The sequence below is a fragment of the Botrytis cinerea genome, chromosome 15, assembly GCF_000143535.2.
Source record: "Botrytis cinerea B05.10 chromosome 15, complete sequence".
Lineage (NCBI taxonomy): Eukaryota > Fungi > Ascomycota > Leotiomycetes > Helotiales > Sclerotiniaceae > Botrytis > Botrytis cinerea.
This window is the reverse complement of record NC_037324.1, coordinates 1,829,000-1,851,616: the sequence shown is the minus strand read 5'-3', so window position 1 is coordinate 1,851,616 and position 22,617 is coordinate 1,829,000. Positions and strand designations below refer to the sequence as shown.

Here is a 22,617-nt window from a genome sequence, read left to right as displayed (position 1 = left end):
TGAAAAGTCCACATCTTTCTCTCCCCAAAAGACTGAACAAAAGATGATGTACAAACTCAATACCAATACTCTTTGCTACTGTAGATGCCTAATCTAACTAAAGATGTATCTACTAAGAAGCGCCGAAACCCAACATGATGAAGAATTCTCCTACTTCATCTCCGATTGATCAGACAGTCGATCCTGATTCCGACTTCTCTTCAAGACTTTCCTACTCCTATCCCAACATCTCGATCTCATCCCATCAAATTCCTGAGCGTTATCGAGCAGTTCCTTCTACCTAAACAACTACAGATCTACAGATGCACCACCACACAGCCTCTCACCCCAATTCCCTCTTCAGTAGTAGTACCCATCCCATCTCCATCTTCATCTCCACACTCGCACCAACTCTCGAAGAGAAAGCCCCGGGCGCATCCAAACCTTAAAAATCATGTACCAAAAACCCACCACACACATGCACTACTCCCTCCATCAATAAAGAAACACCCATCTACTTTCGTGATGCGATTTCGCTTCCTTCGCTCTCGAGATCCAGAGAAGATAAATTAAGCATTAAGCACCGAGCACCGAGAATCAAGCATCCAGGGCTGTGCACAAGCGAATCGAACTATGCCATAGCCCAGGAGCTAAGAATTTGAGTTTACGCCTAGATGGACTAAAAATTTCGCTATGTGCAAGTGTATGTGGGGCCCGAAATGCAGTTGAGAGTAAACATGCTGCCTGCGACGAGAAGGACATACCCTGTACGATCGTACTACTGTATGTTCTAACATTTTCTCTGCAGGCCAAGTTTCTCTTCGTGCTGAAGGATGGGGGGCTCGTTTTGAGAGGGGGCTGCGTTGGACTTGGTTTGCATGGACGATAGACAAGTCTACGTACGCGATCGGTTTGATTTGGTGCTGGGATCGATGCTTGAGAATGGGGGATCTGCGCTATGGATAGATGGATGGTAGTGCGAGAACCTTAATTGGACATACAAGACGGAGGGTTTGATTGAAGCCTGGAGTTTGGGGGAAGGAAGCGGTGCTACGGATTGCATTGCTTTATTTCTTGATGGAGTGATTGAAGCCGCGGATTCAGGATTTCATGTCGGTGTCACTCGAGTTGTAACTCCTATCCGAGTCCCGAATGGTTGTGGTGATGAGCGAGGGGATGGATCATGGTTAGGTTAGCACCGCCTATTGACGGCAAAGCTACCATGGAAGACTGTAGGAGATATCATACCTAGTCTTGATAATATCCAGGAAGCGAGGCAAAGAAGACGGTGAGGGAAGATGTTCGAACTCCCTCTTCGTGCAACCGCACCGATATACCCCCACCAGTTCTTTGTCATTAGCTTTTCTCATCTGTCCACCGCCATCTCATCACCTCCCCCTGGGTTTGTCTCGTCTTGTCTTGTCTTGTCTAACATGCAATATATTTTGCCCCCAACTTTTGTATGCATTATTTCCATAATCATAGTCAAATCTCTGACCTAATAACATCATAACATCCTTTCCCATCCATCCACTCATTTCCAAGTAGTAATAGACATTCATGAACACGCTCGCATCGCCATTTCACTCCAACCAAACCCAACCCAACCGGAACTAAATCAGCCCTGTGCAACCCCGGGATGGATTCTCAACAGTGGTTTAAAACACTCCACGCAGAAGCGATCCCTGAAAATCCCACTTCAGCAGTGAGATAATGAGATGGGAAATTGCTCTGCTTCACCTGCTTACTGCTTGCTTGAATATGGTTCTGACACGCACACGCGCACGTACATACATCTGCATTAGGGTAATTTCTTTCATAGTTGCCATACTCGGGCCAGATGCAGGAGATAGATGCAGGCATGTTTGTCTCTGGCTTGTCTTGCCTTGCCTGTCTGGTTTGTTTGTTTTGCCACGGTGATGTATGCTATGGTTATGCCGACAAAGGCTCTAGGCTCAGTGCAGTGTTGACGAGGGAATGGATCCGAGATGTTGGGCTCGGGCTTTGCGCATAAAGCAAACATGGAGGAGCGTTGTTATTTCCCTCCCTGTTATTGGGGAATGGAACTTTGGATGTGCCATGCGGTGAATGTCAAGGTATGGGAGCATAGGCAAGTGGCATGTGATTATTTACCTTTGATGTGCTGTAGACAATAGGCTGTAGTATGAATGCTCACCTCACCCAGCGACTTAGACCTTGAACATTTCATGGTGCCTTGCTTTGCCCCTGGATTATTGCTTGAGCATGTACATATGCATGATGTTGGGTTACCCAATACATTTGCAGAATGAGATATCTCCGTTAGTAATGGCAATTGCTAAATGTCCAAGATGGAGATTGAAGACTGAAGATTGCAGTAACATCCCGGAGAACACCCACCTGACACTCCTGATGCGATCGATGATTCAAACCCCCACTCGAAATTCAATCTCAACTCGATCCATCCAAGCCCACACCCTGCACAGCGGAAACGCTAGACAAGTGGTAAGGTAGATACCGTGAAATGAAGAGAGGCTGGTCTCACGAAAACGAAAGAATCCTTAGCCTTCCTTGGCCTGACCCCCAATTTCGATCTCTCATTCCTCTAACCTAATGTCCCACATTCATGGATCATGATCATTCTCGTATCCATCCATATGAACAGAATACCGAGTAACATAGAAATTGAATGGTGTCCATTGTGTTCAGTTCCAATTGAGTCTCAGCCCAACGCCGACCCCAGCCATTGAAATATGACTATCAAATTGAAAGACCTTCAACTCATTTCAACGCCACCAATCATACCATTTCATCACGAAAATCATTGACATCTCTCACCATTTCCACTGCCTATCCCTCTCCCACATTTCGCTCAAAGAGAAAAATCGTATCAGCGCGCCCACATTGAAGAGTTCTCTCCGCACTTCTATAGAGCAAATCGGAAGGGCAAAGACGCACCCCCAATCTCCAAGGAAAGTAAGATTTTACCCTCTTCCTTTTCCCTCTTTTCTCAAGTCTCCCCAGTAATTGTGGCCGCACAAACAATGGAACCAAAATTTCATGCACCAACAAAACGGGGATTCAACCGAAATCCCATGGGAGCCGGACTCTATCTCCGTACTTGTCGATTACTGGCTGGGTAGCGCCATAGTTCGAAACTCTGTGTAGCCTTTGGTCATGCGGCTGCATGTTGCGTAACATGAGTTATCTTGAGGAAAGAGGAAAGGACAGGGTGAGATATTGGTGGAGATCTGTGCGTCGCCATCTTGCTGAAGAAAGGCCATTGTTTGGTGATTGTGACAAGTGATGATTGGTGAGAAGCAAGAGGAAGACGCTTGATAGTTGCTATTTGCATCCTTCACCAGACTTACAGTACTGCATCTCGTATCTTTTGAATGGACGTGCATGTGCCTGGTCTGTATTGAGGACATTACTGTAGACCTAAATGCCTCATTACTTACGAGTAGATAGACTTTGGATGAGTGTCGGCAATTCAAGGCAAGACGGCAGAGAGGACGAGAATAAACCGAGACTCTGGACCCGAAACCGGAGACTCGGATTTATGTAGATGTCAAAGAAACAGTGTCACATTCCAATTCGGAACTTATGGTCCAAACCTGAAAGGAGACATAGGTATGAATCCAGTCTTCGGGAATCCTGTTGCTGGTACGGGTAGCGGCGGGGTAGACCAACCTGTCTCTCAGCGTTCGTAAGATTAGATCCAAGATGATCATGAACCTGATCATATTGAAGCTGAACTTGATTGATATGATAGCATTGAGGCTTTGGATACAGATGATGCACATATTATGATGGAAATTCGGAATCATGGAGATGAAAAGGTTTCGGGGCGGAAGATTGCCATGGCAAATATTGCCTGGAAGCGAAGGATGAAACAGGACAAGAGAAGAAGGGAAATTGGTTGAACCCTTAGAAAAGAGGAAGAAAAAGAAAGAGAGGAGATGATTGGATGAATGTTCCTATACTCTTTTAGTTCAAGTCTGTTTCAATAAGTTCTCTGGGTACAGGTGCAAGAAATTGGTTCTGGGATTTCCCCATGGGTGGGTGTTGGGAGGTTTGGTTGGTGTGCTAGCAGTGAAGGGGCGAATCAACTCTTAGGCGATTTTATCAGTGAGCTTGTACCAACCATGCCAGCATATTGATTTTATTAATTTCTGAGTATACGTGTTAGCAACAATTACATCTATGTTCATCTAATCTCGCATTCTTTCCTAAGAATGCATTCCATCAATAATCATACGATGGCTGAAATTATAATTTCAACAAGAATCTTCTCTTGCCTTCACTCAAGGGTCTTGTCTGGCTCTAATCGGCCTCAGAATGTTGTTGTTCCGTCTTTCATAGATGACCCCGCATAGTCCCAGCCATTAGAAGTACTAATAATGCGATACGAACAAGGGTTAACGGGTACAATCCCCAAGGATCGGGATATGAAAGCACGAAAGGAAAGGTGCTATATTGAATTCTGCATGCTGCATTCTTCTTAGGCTTTGGATAGGGGATGCAGTTGAGATCCACTCGACTCTTCTTTCGTTCAATCTCCTTTGGCTGCCGGTGATTTCTTGCAGCAGTCATTGACCGTATACATGCCGAAGCAGAAGTCCGTAAATTTGATACTTATTAGATAAAGCATGCAGCAGAGACTTGGGTGTTTTATCAATATGAAATTGGTTCATTCTGTCTGCTTACCTAGTTATATCCCAGTCAATGACCGTCCGGATGCACCCCAATGCTTCCCTCGCTAAAGCAAACATTTCCCGATGTTGACACAATCCTCGTTAGTTTTCCCTGCTGATGACCAACGATTCCCTACATTTGGGGAAAAAGGAACAGTAGCTTTGATGCATTTCCCAATTCAATCTTGGACACGGTACCATGCCACCCTACCTGGGACGTTATATTGAGAAGCACGCCACAGCTTTCTCACTGCTCTCTTCAGATCCCAGCAAGATTATCTCCAAGGTCTAGAAACCAAAAGCCAGCCCCATGTCAATCAACGGCACATGAAATGCACCATGTGCAACCGTTGGTCCATTCGCAATCAAAGTCGAAAGAAGAGAGCGAGGAACAAGAATGTGTTTGTTGAGAAATGTAGAAGTTGCATTTTGCAAATATACTTTCTCCTTTTGATTGGCTGGTCCCTCAAATGGATGTGCAACCTGAGGTGTTTCTGTCTCGAGCGGGAGCGATTTATCACATGGCACAGAGATCGCATATCACTACACAACTGGGCACGACAGTGCCGCTGTAGTGAAACATCTATTGTTGTGAGGAAGTAGGATTCTGGAAATGATTAATACATGATAAGGATGGGATGGGATGGGATGGTTTGATAGCTGTCGAGTAAATCTGGAGAGAAGGTATAGATATCACGATGAGATTGGTTGATGGAAAGAAACCTTAATACACGGGATTATATCCTTTTTCTCGGCCCTTAAGCGTAAACCGTTGAGGAAAAGCAACAATCCCGACCCGAACCGGCAACTTACTTTCAATGCAAGCAATAATAGAAAGCCTTCTCGCCCCAGGGTTCGCGGATTAACCTTCTTGTCCCTCTAGCCTGTTAAATCACCAATGAACCAGTAGCTAATAGCAAGGGGAATTTCTGAACCTTGTCTTGATTTTGCATTCGAGACAGCCCAGATCGATAACTTTGCAGGCAATCTGTAATCGCTCAATAGCATTCCCTTTCGAAGCACCTTAAGTCGTATGCAATAACATACACGTAATTGAAATAAAAGAATCCTGATTTTCAATTCCAATGGCTGGAGGCAAATGTAGCTCTTTGTTTGGTAAACCTAGGTCTAGGTGCATTTGGCTGAAATAAGGAAATCTGACTTCTTGGGCCCAAAACTGGGCATTATCACTATTCCATTCAAAGGGGGCGAAAATGAAACAAGGCTCACGTGTTCAGAGGGGAGCTGTGTTCCGGATCCGTGCAGCAAGCATCGTCCTTCATGCAGATTCTGTATGTGCGTGACTGGATATCAGCGCGGCACCTTTCTGTACACAGATTTAGCGGCATGTGAGAAGGCGAATCGACGTATGATCTGTCAGTATGCCTATCCGTACTATTTGATAGAATGCGAGATCCTCATTCGTGATTCGTGAAGCATTGAAGATTATGGCAGATAATTAATCCATGGAGCGTAGTGGTGATCCCTTGGTTGTTCTCGGCCTTCGGCTTGCTATTCTTTGGCTTCTCACCTGCTCACTCATACGCTCTATAACCCACGTCCCTGCGGGGAAGATTTGGAGCCAGCATAGCTCTAAAAGCCATCGAGATGTTATCCGAAATACATCTTGTTAAATATGCTTTCGACTCGCCAAGTGAACTTTTGAAAGATCCAGGTTTTGATAGAAATGAGTGTATGAGATGTGCGTTCAGTGAGTTTGACATCAAAGATGACAACAGACGCCATGGGAATTCTCCGTCCATGGTTTGCAGTAAGACCTTTGCACTATTTTCGAAGAGAAAGTTGTGAAGTCGATGCATACTGGATGCGGAAGATAGTTGCCGGGACATTGCATTTGACATTCAAATTAGGACTTACTAGGCTGTAGCGCGGTCCAGGGCACTCAATGTTTACGAGACTGTCATGGCCTACTTTATCAAACACAGTAATCTCGTCTTCCTGCACGATCCCCACTAGGGAGAATCGAGCTAGGAAGAGGTGCGAGCATATGAAGGGAAAGATTCAAGCACACATCGGCGTCATCTTGGTTTCCAGCTAAGAAATGTCAAAAATGTCAAACATGGCGCAGTCTAGGGAAGCAGCTGATAAGTCTGCCTCTGAATGAAAGCCGTGGTTGACCCTCGGTAGTCGACCATTTGACTCGGTCAGCTAGAAGTGGAGCAGACGATAATAGAAAGAGTGAGTGTATGCTTGATACCTGGATAATCAATCGAACTTCATCGAAATGTATCTCAATGTTTCTCCCTAAAGCACACTAAAAGCAAGGCAATACCGTCTGATGAAGATCTCCTATTGAATAGGCACCTTTATCTCTCTGATAGCAACGATAATTGTAAGGGGCTGAGACATTGAAGTCCGAGAAGCTTCAATAGTACCATGTCACCATGAGAGACGGCCCTTTTCGTCTTTTGGGGGAGTTTGGGACGCATTAATTTCGCAGGCCGGCAAACCGATTGGATGAAGTTCGCTGGATATTCATGTACTTATCGGTAGTTGATTACGCCGTCGTCATACATTTTGGAAGTCTTGATGAGAACTTGATAAGGGTGCGAGAAGAAAGTGTGCTGTTGCTAGTTGTCGCTTGCTATTGCTCGCTCTGGCTCTGGCTCTGGCTCTAGCTCGCTGTGCTTTTGCTTTTGCTTTTGCGTTTGAACCTTGAACCTTGAACCTTGCAGCTGGAACCTTGGGGTAAATCCGCAAAATACCTACCTAGGTCTAGGGTCTTGGGCACTAGTGGACTTCCCCTCACACGCTTAATTGATTAAAATTTACCGTAGTCGAAAAAAATCACGCAAGATTTTTATCTAAATTTGGCAGCAAACAAACGACACCCCTAGACATTGACTTGGACTTGGAAGTACCGTCACCTTGCTCTTCCTACCTAGGTATTTGCAGCAAGTCTTATTGTGGATGTTCTATGGAAAGGGTCCAAAATACTAACCTGCAGCCTTCAAAACAACTTGGACGCTTAAGTGGCTAATACTACAGTGTCACAACAGGTTGCAAATCCCCCACTTACCCTTTCTCGGAAAAACACTGCAAAAAAAGAAAGACAAACAGATCTCAAGAACTTCCGTTGGCTATAGGATGCACCTTCCCTCCCTTGAATGGCCAATAGACATATCTCGATCTTTATGAGGGCGCATTTCGAGGCTCATAGCTCGTAAAAGGCTCTGTCAATATTATGTCCCCTATTGTCCAATCATGATTCTCGCTTCAGCATGCGCACCAGACCGCAGCCGTCTAATTTGGTAAAGACCTTGCTTGTTGATATTCATTTAGGTTTCGGCTTGTAATTGACTCACTAAATCTTTCCCCGCCCGCCACTGATGATTTGCAGAAAAAGGAAATCGTGTGAGGCTCTCAAAGGACGCTCCGGGCACCCTAAGCCGGCGGTACCTGGTGGATACGATAGCTCAGATTTGGTAGATCATCCACATACGTGCTCCACCAAATCTAGATAGACTTCCAGCAACTAGACATTGTGTTCCTGCATCGAAGGACCCCCAGTTCAAGTGTTAGTTTGCCAACGCAAAAGAAGGTCGTTACGGCTGCTTGCTTGACCACGAACTTTAGTTTTTTTTTTCATTGGCTCTATTCTAGGCTCACACACTGCTCCCTAAACTATCGACAATGATCTCGAGCTAGATCATACATCTTGTGCTGCTTGTCAGTAAAGCTTAAAGGAAGCTAATACACTCGAGGTCTTCCTATCAAAGTTTTAGTTGGTTCCAAAGAAAAGAAGGATCACTATCATTTGGCCCTTGATCTTGCACAACGTTCTTTTCACCCGGAAGCTTTATTGATTCAAACTTTGTACGAGTATCTTTCGGTACCTCCGGCTTTTGGTAACGTTAAATCCAGTTCCAGGAGATTGGAACTTGTCATAGCCAAAAATCACGTCAACCTGCTCGAAAGAGAAAGAACTGATATGTACTAGCAGAGATAGACGTATTGACTACTCCACGTGCTAATAAGCAGCAAACATTTTGAGACTTTCCAACCAAACTCGACGGCGTTAGTATCAATAGTCGGGTATCATATATCTCAACATCTCTCCTCGTTGAAAATAAACTGCAGCTTGCAATATACTCATCATACATATCACACATATCAATATCATTAATCTGCAAGATCCTGCTCCTTCAACATCATCTCGCACCAATATAAAATTACGTTACCAGCGGACGTTTCAAGTCAGCCTCAAGGATACAGATTATCATCCATTCACACATCCCTTCTCAGCATATCAAATTTGTTCTGGCGGCAAGTTCAAGGGGACACCTGTCGCCAATCAAGCTTGCAGTACTGCGTTCAGCACACCAGCACTCTCCATACAGATATCCAAACTTCAACGAATTGAAAATTGGCTCATCCCGTCAGTACATGAATCTTCCCTCATTTCTGCTCTCATTGCTTTATCACAACCCTTCCATCAACCATTAACCGGCGCATTGGATCAGCCGTGCATTCAAGACCCTAGCCACGTTATGCCCTTTTGGTGGAGGAGCATAATCTCTATTCTTCGCCCACAAATTATATTCATGATCCCGAAATCGTCCTTCCTGCATTGTGTCGAGCTCGCTATCCTTGTTCATTCGATCGGAAGTCTATCTGGAAAATGCTTCGTAGGCTAACTGCATTATAGCCAACAGTTTTCGTACGTTAGTTCTCCAGAAATTTCTGCAATTTTCCGCAATCGCATTGTCGCAATTGAACTCGATCGGATTAACCCCCGAGGCAAACATTGAAACAAAATAAGAGGATATCCAGACGGAAGAGTGAAATATTTCCGTCTCAAACAATAACTTTCTCAATCTGCTCGTTGATGTTCGTTCTATAAAAGAACACACAATACCATCCATACTTCGTTGAGACATCCGAAAGCACCATTCACGCGCACGCTTACCCACCATCCCAGACTTATCCTCGCCTGCATACTTTACAGTACATCCACTACAACCCACCGTACTATACTTAACTCGCTCGCTCCATCAATCAAGCATCAGCAATCTGGAACATTTTCATAATCGGCATACTCTTGCCTGCACACGGGTAGCTCTCACCTCACTACACGCACGGCCTGCCCAACGACGGCTATTACTTCATTTGTTCCAATACTTGGCCCCCAACATTAGAGGATCAGCAGGCATTAGACTTCAAGGGACCGTGAATCCATTTTCACATCCATACAGCCCAGCCAGCCTATCAAGAACGCATCAAGTCATCGCTGCCCATCGTCGGAAGCTGGTTCCAGTTCCCACGAGGCGCCAGCTACCACCCCCGAAAACTTAGATTGCGACCATTGCACGCAAGCTCGGAGCTACTTTACCGTTGCGCTTCCGCGACCCAGGTGAACCCCTAAAACGGTAAAACATTCGAAAAGAGCGTTGCCGAAGACAGCAAGCAATTTAGCAGACAGACCAGCGACGCGGTGCAGTGCAGTGCGTCTCAGCACAGCAACGAGCTGCGACTGGACAAAAGGAGGTTCCCGAAATACATTGGAAGGAGAAGTCAATCAATAGGAAAAAAATCAGACCTCGATTAGTAGCAGCTCGCTCAATTGTGGGACTGTTGGATTCGTCGAATCTTCTTAACACGACCTTTTTTTCTTTCTTGCATCCGTTCCATCGTTACACGCCGCTTTGAATCGTTCCCCTGTGCGTGAGGATTTGAAACAATAAGCCGGGGACGGGTAAGATTTAAGCAAGAAACTCAGCATCTCCCTACCGAACGTTGAGAAGTACGGACGGTACTGCGAGGATATTCCTGGCAATTTCGTGCATATTACCGCTCCATTGCAGCCGTCGCAGTAATCAATCACACCCTGGACACTCTATTCAGCAGATTCGACCCTGTTCAATAGCGATTCTTGAATCTCTGCCACAGCCCTTTCAGCGTAACTTTCGCCGAGTGCCTTAGTCTCGGTGGGCATCCAAGGCCTTTTCAAGGGACAATTGAGGATATTCTTAGAACTTAACGGAGGAGGATTAGCGGCGTAAGAAAGCCACTCTCACCACTTTTTGACCCTCGATCAGCTTTTTTAATTCTTGTTTCGACAAGGCTACTTGGGACCCCATCAAAATCGACCCCATAGCCAATCCCAACCCCAGGGCACCAATTCCAAATCTACAGGGACTCTTCAGGCCTGCTCGAACAGTGCGTTTGCATCAGTATACACTATACAGCAACCGGGCGACGAATAGGGAACGGCACTTCAGCTTTTACATTCTCAGCGTGTAATTTCGCAAAAGCACGCACGATAGCTTCCAGCAGTGAGTCGCAAGCAAGAAGCAGCACGCAGCACGCAGCAACGAGAGGCAGCCCTTCACACCCCGCGAAAAAGACCAAGACAAGGCCAGGGGAGGTAGAGAAGTCGGAAAAAAGAAAGGACAGGAGAGAGAAGAAAGAAAATTTTTGTTCCTTGAATTATTGCACATTTCTCCCCGGGAGGCTTGTTTTTTTTTTATTGTTTTTTTATTTTTATTTATTTAAATTGTTTTGGGTTTCAATTTGCATCATTTCGATTTGGCTCCAGATCATTTTGTCGCCTCGACTCTTTATCGCCTGCCGTACAACCCTTTCCCCCCTCTGGCCTGACTTTAGCACATTACATCAAATTATTACCTATATCATCTATATCATCTATATCATCCGCCTTCCGCCAAATCACAGCCTCCGTCAACACCTTTTTCGTTCAACCCATCTTCCGGGACGGACGACGGTGACAACCCGTTGTTGCTGCTGTTTATCTGTTCGTGTCTCGCACTCAAGTACATGAGACGACTCACCCATCGTCCTGAGAAAATTATACCGTCACCATACCCACACCCACACCCACACCCACAACCACAACCACAACCACAACCACAGCTCTCCACTCCCCTCCGCCGCGCATTATTTGTTCGTTTTCATCGCCACCGTGGACTGGTACCGCTGCGTCTCACTCTCTCCCATCCGGCTTGACGTCGAATTTGGACGTTGCACCCACGACTTCACCAAGATAGTATTATCGTGGAAAGTCGAGAGATTTGGACGGGGCGAGGCTGCAAATGAACGATAGTAAGTAAGCCCGCCATCAATCCATCTTTTTTATCTGTGATCGACGCCTCCCCTTGCCCCTTCTCGTTCAATTCTTCAACCAAATTGTACTTCTCTGCAGCTTTCAGCTGCACTTTGGGGGGGGGAACGATTCTCCATCCACAAAAACAGTTGATTTTGGTGGTTGTATTCAGCAAAACCTCCCGCATCTCTTTTTTGATATCATATCCGCACGGAAGAATGATGGGAGAAATAACCCAAGTGTCGAAGTTGAAGAGAATAATTTTCGATGCCTTCTCGTTTTATTTTGGAGTGGTCGTTGATAATTCTCGCGAAATGGTTGGTGTAGTAATTCTCCATTCCTCCAATGCGGTCTTCATGTCAAATATCAATCGTACCTCCATCTCAACCGCTACACTTCACACCTCACACTCTCAAATCCCCCATCTTGCATCTTACATCTTACATCTTACATCTTACATCCTACACCCTACACCCTACATCTTACATCTCAAATCTCAAATCTCAAGTCTCACATCTCACATCTCACATCCCGCATCTCACACCTGATGAAGCACAAACCACAGAGCAATACAGTGTAATGCCGGGCCCTGACAGTGAATTGGTCAAACGGAACGTTTCATGGAAGAAGTTCCCGAGTGCGACGTTCGAAATCAAACCATCAACACAACCCTCCATTCCACACTCTTCTGCCATGCATCCTCTCAGTCAGAATATTGAGATTCAAAAAGAGGCGCACACAGTAGCCTAACCCCAAAAACGTTATACATCCCACTCCCCTATCATATCACTCCATCCGAATTTTGCCAGAATCCCCCTCACCCCTCCCCCGTCCCCTCTCCCCCAAAAGCTTCATTAATCACGTCTTTACAACGCAATTCATTCTCTGGCCAATTGGCGCTGTCTTCGCAATCTTCATTTTCGTTCTTGTTTCTGGTTGGCCCCGTTTGTCGTTTTATCCAGAAAAGATTTCAATAACCTATCTCAATCTCACCACCTTAAATATCTCGGGGATTTTATATCGTCCAATGCTAACCATCTTACCCCAATAGTCCTTACTCCTCAAAAATTAACACTCGATCACTTCATGTGCTCTCAATCTGGTAATATCCAAGACCTAACCGCCTATTCAGGGCATTCGTCTTCGTGCATTGTCGGATCCGAACCAGAGCCTGACAGCTCTACAAGACAGGAATTTGTTCACCCTCCGTCGTTACCCTCTGATATGGGGATGCGATACATGACGATTCCAGCGACAGATGATGTACGGTAAGTTTTCCCCCCAAAATTCGTTGGTCATTTCTTTTCTCCCGATGTACCCCCTCGTCAACCTTGCATTTAGGCACATACACCACTCCTTGGGTTGTCTCTCATTATCGTTAATTTCAAAATTATGCATCTATCTACCGCTTGTGCGATCTGCGCTAAAGCTGGTAATGTGGTGGGCTTGCCACGACTCACACTCCGTCATTGTTCTTATCCAGTGGTCACACAACTTAAGCCTCAGATCAAGCCAAACCGCCTGCACTTCCGCAATGGTTCGCATCACGCGAGTAGTCCCCGCTATTCTGTACCACTGACGGCTGTGTTGGCTGTCATACATATGCAGTCCAACTGGGCATCATTACCGCCATGAAGAATTTTTAATCCACAGGCCGTGTCTCCTCAGAACCTTATCTTCTTTTGTCTTACACTTACTTAGACCCGTGGCTGATATGATAGCTCAGTTACACTTCCGATTCCGGTACCTCTCATAGCCCTGTGTTCTCGATAGAACCCACGATACCAAATTCAATCCCGTCCAACATCCCATTCCCCCCATACGCGCATGCCTATCAGTCAACACTGAACGGTCCCACGTACTCAGGTGGGAGCAACCCGTACTTTTCTCCGAGCTCGTCTTTATTTTCTATGCCCGATCTTAAACCCCGCTTGAACTCTATGTACGTACCTTCCACCCCCTTTTAAGTACTTCGATACACCATCATTTCTGTGCACAGATAATAATGATCTATCCGCACAGTCACTCCTCCCCTGGAATGGCACCACCCTCACGCTCACCAGCCTTACCACATCCACAATCACCAATAAGCACACGAGATTTATACGCAAGTGCAACACCACATTTACGAAGAGCGGACGGAATTTCAAGATCTCCGTCGACCTCTGGAACTGTAAGAGGCGTACCGTTATCACCATCCAACAGCGGATTCGCAAGTCCGGCGAATATGGAGGGTTCGCAACTGGGAGGGCCACTTACCCCTCCTCTAAATCCGACAGAAGTCATCCTCACTTTGCAGGCGGCTGACGGACAGATCATCACGCCAGAAATCTTTGGCAAAATTGATAAAGGATTTTTCATGGCAGAAAACGATTGGACCTGCTATAGAAGAAACTATTTTTCGCTGAGTTGCTCATTTACACTTCAACCTATCGTTCCGGGAGCAAATGTATATCTTTTGTTGTCTGGTGGAATGAGGCCGCAGGTGCAGCAATTTGCGATGTCCATAGCTGCCGTGGTAGATTCACGCGATGGGAAATCAATAGAATTGGTCCAGCACACTCCCAAACGAGACAAAGGACCACAAGATAAGCCGCCAAGAATCGCAGTTGCCCCAAGACCGCACACAACACATAACATGTACGGCGGCGACAACGGTATTGGAGGTGGACCGCGCGGAATGTACGATGGATCCTTCGGTCAGTCACCAAGCTCACCGCCGAACGAAGCTACTTTTGAGCGTATCCAATTCAAAAATGCAACTGCGAATAACGGAAAACGTAGAGCAGCTCAACAATATTATCACCTGCTTGTAGAACTTTTCGCAGATTTGGGTACTAACCACAATCATTCAGAACGCTGGGTAAAAATTGCCGTTCGTATGTCTGCACCAATGGTGGTGCGTGGTCGCTCACCTGGGCATTACCAGAGCGAAAGACGAGGTAGTAATGCAAGTTCTGGACCTGGAGGTGCTGGTGGTGCTGGTGGTGGCTCATACACACCATCCGGATCATCCCGTACCCCGGGCGATGTTACCATGTCTGGAACTTCCTCCATGCTACCTGGATCCAACAACTACGGTTCTTACGATGGTCGGTCCCACCATTATCGCACTGGGCCTCTCCAGATTCCCATGGAACCCACTCTTTCTGCTGAAGAAGCCAAAAGCATTGAGGATGCTCCTTGCTATATGTATTACCCAACTCCAATATGGGAGGGCGCAGAGCCACGGAACCAGTTGCCTAGTCTTCCGGAATATGTGCCAGGAAAAATCAAGCAAGAATACAATACTGGTGGCTACTCGTTGCCGAGTATCAGTGGTGCACAAGATTCTTTGGGTAGACATTGTGGAAGGTGGGAAGGAGTTCCGGAATCCAAGGGTTATTTTCCAACAATGGCACTGGCACAGGAACTCAATATCAGCTAGCCATTTCACACGGGGAACTAATCGCAATTTAACACGCGGCATAACACGTGTGCTTCACTACGATGCAGCATTCGTAATCCCCGTCTTATCCCTTTCCCTTCCCCGCTCTGGTTCAATTTTAATTGTTTGCGTATCACATCTCATAGTCGCCCATGTCTTCAATTTTCAGCTGGAGTATAATGGATTGGCTCATCGCTTGGTCGCTTGATATATCTGCAGAAAACACCCTTGTCATGGAATTGATTGGCGCAAGAAATGGGAAAGGATTGAAGACTCAAGGGTCATGTTAGCGTATTTGATTGGGGAATTTCACTTTGGGGAATACTACAAAATCGAATGGGATCGGGTGCATATCGACTCGGTATGGCACACATACAGAGTAGATCAATATGGATCAGATGGATGGATGGATGGAAAAAGCTTGCATCTAGGTTTGGTCTAGGATGGAATGGGAAAAAAATATACTGAATTTTGGTGATGGAGTTAGATTTGGACTCGGGTCATTTCTTTATATGCGGATCTCGGGCATGGTAATGATGGATGAAATGAATGGATGGACAAATGGGCAACAAAGGAACCGGATTGCAATGGATTGGGATGGATGGGTTCATGATCTCGCCAATCGCGGATCCTGGTGTTTCTTACATGTGTCTTTGATGGATTTCTCATCGTACTTTTTTTCATTTCTTTCTTATCATTGGGTTTGATGTGGAGGTACATGAGAAGGCTCACTGCCCTATCAAATATCTTACTTCAGGCTCAGACACAATAGTTCCTCTTTGCTTGCATCTGATTATTTCTTCTACCTTGACTGCGTGTTAGTTGATGTTGTTGCGTGGGTGGACTTATTATTGATGAATGAATTTGAGTTGTGGGCTGTTGAGTAAGCGTTTCGTGTTTTCAGTTGTGTCTGTTGTTGTTATTTTTGAGTGTGGGAATTGATATCGCTGAGAAGAGACGTGGGGGATCAGAAGGTCTAGATAGTGTGGTAAATTGACCAAGGGCGCCAACGGCTTGTGGGGATGAAGACTGCCAGTGAGCAGATAGAAAAAGCCAGGAGAACAGTAGCGAGGAGATTGATTAGGGAGGAGAGATAGAAAAATTGCGTGCAGGAAATTGAAGAGGTGATGTTTTTCGTTGATTTCTCGTTTTGCAATGCCAGTCAGTTAGGTTAGTCGATTAGTCAGTCAATGCAGGAGGCTTTTGTTGATATATATATATATATATATTTGATGATTATGATTATGATCATGATCATGATCATGGTGATGAAACCGTAAAGCCGTGAAATAATAAAATATGTCTGAAATACCGATATCTCTTTCATCCCCGCGTACAGCAGACCATAGAGTGAGTGAGTGTACTGCTGGTGAGAAAGCTGGGTGAAATGCAGCATGCGTGCGTGCGTGCGTGCATGCATACTTCAACCAAGCTGAATTTCTACCTACTCAAGGCCTCCGACAGCCTCCCTTTCTCACTTCCTTTTACTCTCGTACTTTCTATGAACAACCAAAGACACAGACGAAAACTAGAGTTTAGCACAGCTTGCGACATCGTCTCTCGGTTGCGTATTGCATATCACAGATCATAGTATAGATCATACCCGTAAGTAACTTCAGGCAGCATCAGCATCTTAGTTCTTGTGCTGTTCGTGCGATTCTACCGTCATCTTTGATCTCCCACTGTTTGTTTTATTCTCGATTTTGGTTCTCTCCATCGCCGCTTCTGTCCGACCGCGGCATCTTTCTCGTTTCTGCTTCTTCTTTTCTTATATAGATCCTTATTGGTATTAATTAAGCAAGTAGAAAAACGCCCAACACAAGCCGTGGAGATACCAAATAGGATGGAGATTGAGAAGAGGAGAGGAGAAATCCAGGAGCTGTCTAGTGGGATTTTAATTCTGTGCATTGCAGATATCTATCGAACTTGGTGTGGAAGATTCTCTCTTGCTTTCTCAAATCCGAGGTGTTTGTAAGGGTTTTTTGTTAACATTGTTGAAGTAAATTGAGTCTCCCTATCAATCAACCATATAGTAGTCATCATGTAGCCAATTTATACGAAAACCAATAATTTATGATTCAATTTCATCGATTGTACCTATATTCACTTTGCTCTGTGCCATGCCAATTACAATGCAGATCACGCCCTAGTACTCACAAAGAGAAGCAGTGGCAGCTGGATACCGATGTCCTTGCACTGGGAAACTAGCAAGAATCTCATTAATCGTATCAAGATCCGAGTCCGTCAATTCAACCTCGGTAGTATTCTCCTCAACCCTAGACTCGGATCTAGCTCCAAAGACTGGAATGATGAGAGGATAGCCCGGCTTCTTGCTCTGTGACTTGATCCAACACAAAGCCAACTGTGCCGGTGTGCATCCCTTGTTCAAAGCCAGCTTTCCTAACTCCTCCACCAAATCTAAATTCTTTTGAAAGTTTTCTGGTTGGAAACGGGGAAAGTGGCGATGAGGATCACTCTCTGGCAAATCATCCAGACTCTTGAATTGCCCCGTCAGCATACCTGCTCCAAGTGGTGTATGAGCAACCATGACGATTCCCAATTCTCCACAAGCTTCTGCCACGCCGTTCTCAAAGACATCCGTAGCCCACAAGCTAATTTCCGCCTCGAGCATATCGATCTTTGCCACCGCACTAGCACGGCGAATGGAATTGGCCGAGACTTCACTCAATTGAATTCCGCCAATCAAATCCTTCTTGACGCACTCATTCAAAGCCCTAACAGTATCCTCAATCGGCGTCATCTTATCCTGTCTAGCCATACCGAAAAGATCGATGCGTTTATGGCCTCCTAAAATCTTCTTGGCGTTTTCGACATACTTGTAGACCGCTTCTGGCGAACTGTCCATCGTGAACGTCTTTCGATCGGCAAATCCACTCTTGATACAGAGAACCACTTTCTCTGCATCTTCAGGATACTCTGCGAAGTAGCGCGCGAGGAGGTGAAGGGAGTTGTTTTCTGGAGAGCCGTAGAAATCTGCGCCATTCCATACATTTACTCCGGCTGCGAGAGCGGCTTTCAGGACGGGAAATGCAATGCTGTCCGGAGTTTGCTCGCCGCGCCAGGTCATACCTGGGGGCAATTAATGAGGGTTCTTTGGCTTGAAAATGATTGGGATCCATTGGAGTGTTGAGTGGAGGGTGAGACTTACGCATGAGACCTAGGCCATTTTGGGATATTTCTTTTCCGGCGAGAATAGGCATTGTGATGGAGACGCTAGACTTTATGTTGTTATGGGTAAGAGGTGTAGTGTATCGGGAGTTTTTTTGCGGGAGGGGAGAGAAATATGGAGGGGAGAGATTCTAGAGAGAAGAAGTTATAAAGAGAAGAAGATTGTATAGGGAAGAAGTTGTAGAGGGAAGAAGTTAATGAAGAGAAAAGTTCATGTTAACAAAGAGGATATATAGATTGGAAACTTCAAAGTCAACTGGAAGTAAGTATGAAATCTCGGAGTTACGAGAGAGAAACCGCGGGCATGCGGTTGAAGAGGGGAGGTACAAATGACGTGCGACAGTGAGTGCCAGTGACATCGATCGCACCACCGCAGTGTCTCTAATGGCTCAACGTAGATTTGACTCTCAAATCTTGGTTTTGGCGTGTCTTGGTTTTCAAAGCTTCGTTTTTGGGGGAAACCCGAAAGTCTTTTCAAGCGTGAGGGGTGCGTTCATGGACGAGAATTCAGGTTCCGCTTCGTGGTAATCGCACTTGTAATATGTGTATCTACCTAGATAGACACTGTCTGGTCAACAGCAATGTATCATTCGCCTTTCTGATTCCTATATAACATGTTGGTATTGTGATGGGATTGTTCATCAACAATGCTCAAGACCCTGGGTTGATGTTCATGATATCTTCTTCTTCTGCTGCAATATCAACAGGTAAGCAAGTGGTCACGAAACTTCTAGTCCTGTCGTGGGATATTGCTCTTCTCTCTCCCCTCTTCACATGGCCATACTCGTGATACGGGGAGAATATTGTCCTCGGATTTACTCACCTGTTCAAACGCCGATATCTCCGGCTTCATTGGTGGAAATGGGAAGGTTTGAGTAACGGTTACTCTCATGACATGGATTGGGGTGACAAAATTCTTGATTTGAACTTTATTTCGTACCATGAGCTTAGGTATTGATTCAACTTGAAGGAACGATAAGACTGAGATCACCCTTGAGATTGAGACGGCAAGAATAGTATTACGCAGGTGTCACGTGTCCCCAGCAGACTCTATCGGAAAGGGGGACGTTTTCAAACGAGATTACAACAGATTGAATCCATTTCACGATTGGGATAAGTTTGAATTCAACTGTCCCTCGGTAATCCTCAAGCAGACAGTTTTGACGTCAAAACATCAAAGTATCAAAGTATCAAGCATACCACGTTCATGCATTCATCGCTTGTTTCTCTAGACTTCTCTCCACAATCGAAGTAACCGTATATTTGCTGCTCATTTGCCCAAGAATCCTAATATTCATCAAGACTAGGAATACTTATACAGCGAAGAGATATGGGCGTTCTGCTATGGGTCTTTATGAAAGGGTATTGATTACTGATGAAGGCACAGTGTCATCAGAGCAGTGATCCTACTGTAGTTGATTTGTTGCTTAGAAAATTGCCGAGAACTGTTTTCTTAAACTCGTCGGCAGCATCTTAGTAGACGGATGTAATCTACCTGTCTGTTATACTCGATTCGATAAGTGGACGAAAGAACTAAAGGAGACTTTGAGCTTTCATTGCGAAGCATGGAATCAAGCAAAAATATGACGGCCAATCGCAGGGTATCTTGAGACGGACATGGTACCAAATCAATGAAGAGGTAACAGCTGGTCATCACGCAGCATCGAGTTGTCGTCGGTCAAATGGGTAAGCACGAGCTGTCTCATTCATCGATTTCAAATCTTTATACTGCTTGCTGGTTCCTGTCCTCTGTCCTAGATTGGTGAAATAACGATGTGAGGTTGGATTTGAGCACGGACCAAGCGCTAAACACCACCACTTCATTCGTCTTGACCTTTTTCAAACACGCGTATACCTCATCAACCGACAAGATGCTGAAACCCTCCCCTTATTTGATCAAGGGCGTATCTGATCCAAGAACTCCTGCCGGGTAGCAACTTGAGCTCAAGCACGAATTTACTTATGCTCACGACACCATCGTACTGGAATCCGGAATCCAGGATCTCGAGGCTAGGAGGGAGTGTCGGATTCTTCCAACTTTCATCCGACTCAGCCAACGTTATCTGCAACGGGAGTGTCTGCCTTACCTTTTGCGTTAATACGAGCATAACTTATGGAAAGTTCTAGTCGTGGCCTTCCCACTAGTTCTGCAGAGATGGTTTGATTGGGAAAGCTGCTTAATGAACTCATTCGTGCAGGAATAATCAATCAAGAGAGCTCGAACAAGCCGTTTATCGTATAGCTGCATACACGTTTTATGTGGCCTCGGGAGTGTTCCGAGCTCGGGTGCCGGAAACGAGCAAGTCTTGCGCCGCTGACTGCAAACGGTGCATACACGTGAGTTTGAGCACAGTAATCAGCTGATTGTCAAATTCAAGAGATCTTTGCGTCGTAAATGTTGAGCAGTTGAGTGCTAATTCAGGTAATCGTTTGGTTGCGAAACGAGATGCATGCTCGTAAGTTCTTTCTGGTCGACTCTCACGGCATAGAACTTGTACTCATTGCACCGCTTTCATCAAGATAGCCCTCACGGGAATCTATAAAGACCAACGAGTCGCACACATTTTTTCAAGAGACTGCAATAAACTCTATCAGAGCAAAATCTCCTCACATCTTTCACACACTATCTAACTTGATATCCAAAATGCTTTTCAGCAAGCCAACGATTACAGCCATTGGTCTCTCTCTCCTCCCGGCCAGCCTGGCACAACTTTCGGAGCTTTCAGTCTTTCCTCCAGGTGGACCTGGAACGATTCTGGTCACCTTAAACGGTCAAGGCGCTTCTACCGGCTGTCTTAATGATCAAGGTCTATGGACTCTTAAAGACGCCTGCGCTATCTTTCAAGGTAACGGTCAAGGTGGGCTTGGATCGGATCTAGGATATATCATCCTCGATTCTAGCTCCAGCATAGTCACAACGACTGGTACTTGGAGCACTGCGTGGGTCGGAACACATGTTAATCAAGGCGTAAGTAATATATGTCCACAACCAAAGTATTGAATTATGATACTGAAAGATTCTCGCTTTGCAGAGAGATGCTGCTTGGCTCCAAGCACAGATTGGAACAACCGGAGACGCGCCGTGGGGAGGGCCTTTGTGGTACACTAATGCACAGCCCGACGATACAACCAATGTGGCGCTCAATGGTCACGCGATTGCCAGCTCTGTTCAGGTTACATTGAGCTTCAATTCCACTTTCGTTGCCTCTTAGAGTTCGAAGTGGCTGGATGTTTCTGTAGTACATGGGCAGTAAAATGAGGAAGGTGCGGTGAATGTGAGAGAGTATTGGAAGACTCTCAAAGATGGACACACTTCCATTTATAGGATGAATCCTCATGTCAAGTATCCTCATGAAGAGGACCCACGGTTTCTTCCTTATTTCTCTTCCGTATATACATATGAATGATGTGCATTTGAATCAGTAGGCTGCATCTTTTCTTCCACAAGTACAGTAAGCGGATAAGGTTGGTTCATGTTTTTGAGGGTTAGTAATCTTCACGAATCACAATCACAATCACAATCTCTCAGATGCCGGGTATTTCCCGACTTCCTAGGTTGGCCTGATCACCTCTCTTCAGATGTTCGAATTGACTCGATCATACTGTGTAGAAAGGAACATCTCACCTATAGATAGATCAACATTGTGTTTTGTTATAACTGAAGGTATCCAGAGTGGCAGATTCATGACGTGGGAAGCGGGCACGGTAATCACTGCCCTTTTGGTTTTGAAACAGCTACAGAGAGACTACCTGGAATGTTCCTTTGTCCAGCCACTCAAACAACACAATACCTACTCTCTTGATCAATGATTTGGTAGTACTGCCAGAGAAGATGGATCTCTAATTGAAGTTTCGATGCAGTTTGAAGGTGATGGGTTATCTCAACAATCAACATCGTCATCACCGTCGGATATGTAACAGTACTTGAGAGAATGGAGGCATGTATGCGGCTGAGTTGATGTAGCTAGACACGCAGCTTTAATAACGTCTTATCTTTCATTTCTCCTCTCCTCACCTCACATCAAACTATCAAATGAAGTGATCAGACTGGCAACGGGTCATGTTTCTAGATCAACATCTTGAATACCTCAACGACTGGGTGGGCGAGTCGACAAATCACTCCGCATTTTGATGGTATGTCGTTTCCCCCAAATCCTGACAACACCGACCTCACACAACGATCGAATGCCTAGTGGGACATTTGACTTACAATCCAGTTGGAGTAGTCGCGTCACCGTTGAATTCTACATGGAACTAAACAA

The 22,617-nt window shown here is 45.4% G+C and overlaps 3 protein-coding genes across 6 annotated transcripts; 2 read left to right on the top strand and 1 right to left on the bottom strand.

The window, feature by feature from the left end:
- The first annotated feature begins 8,004 nt into the window (after positions 1-8,004).
- Positions 8,005-16,376, top strand: BCIN_15g05300 (hypothetical protein). Of its 2 annotated transcripts, XM_024697721.1 has the most exons (6): positions 8,005-9,054; positions 9,325-11,738; positions 12,791-12,841; positions 12,927-13,007; positions 13,466-13,681; positions 13,762-16,376. In XM_024697721.1, exons 2-4 carry the CDS (start codon positions 11,729-11,731, stop codon positions 12,980-12,982), a joined length of 117 nt encoding a protein of 38 aa, XP_024553537.1. In that variant the 5' UTR covers positions 8,005-9,054; positions 9,325-11,728; the 3' UTR covers positions 12,983-13,007; positions 13,466-13,681; positions 13,762-16,376. The 2 variants fall into 2 exon arrangements, with proteins under 2 accessions (XP_024553537.1, XP_024553536.1); XM_024697720.1 differs by having other exon boundaries at positions 12,791-13,007.
- A 197-nt stretch (positions 16,377-16,573) lies between these two features.
- On the bottom strand, positions 16,574-19,076 carry BCIN_15g05290 (hypothetical protein). The gene is made up of 2 exons (XM_001549722.2): positions 18,336-19,076; positions 16,574-18,256 (listed from the first exon to the last, which is right to left on the bottom strand). The coding sequence occupies exons 1-2, from the start codon at positions 18,385-18,387 to the stop codon at positions 17,313-17,315; spliced, it is 996 nt and encodes a 331-aa protein (XP_001549772.1). The 5' UTR covers positions 18,388-19,076; the 3' UTR covers positions 16,574-17,312.
- Positions 19,077-20,671: 1,595 nt separating this feature from the next.
- BCIN_15g05280 (hypothetical protein) lies at positions 20,672-21,787 on the top strand. 3 transcript variants are annotated; one of them, XM_024697718.1, is made up of 3 exons: positions 20,672-20,811; positions 20,880-21,323; positions 21,388-21,787. In XM_024697718.1, exons 2-3 carry the CDS (start codon positions 21,000-21,002, stop codon positions 21,565-21,567), a joined length of 504 nt encoding a protein of 167 aa, XP_024553534.1. In that variant the 5' UTR covers positions 20,672-20,811; positions 20,880-20,999; the 3' UTR covers positions 21,568-21,787. The 3 variants fall into 3 exon arrangements, with proteins under 3 accessions (XP_024553534.1, XP_024553535.1, XP_024553533.1); XM_024697719.1 differs by having other exon boundaries at positions 20,876-21,323; XM_024697717.1 differs by having other exon boundaries at positions 20,672-21,323.
- The last annotated feature ends 830 nt before the right edge of the window (positions 21,788-22,617 follow it).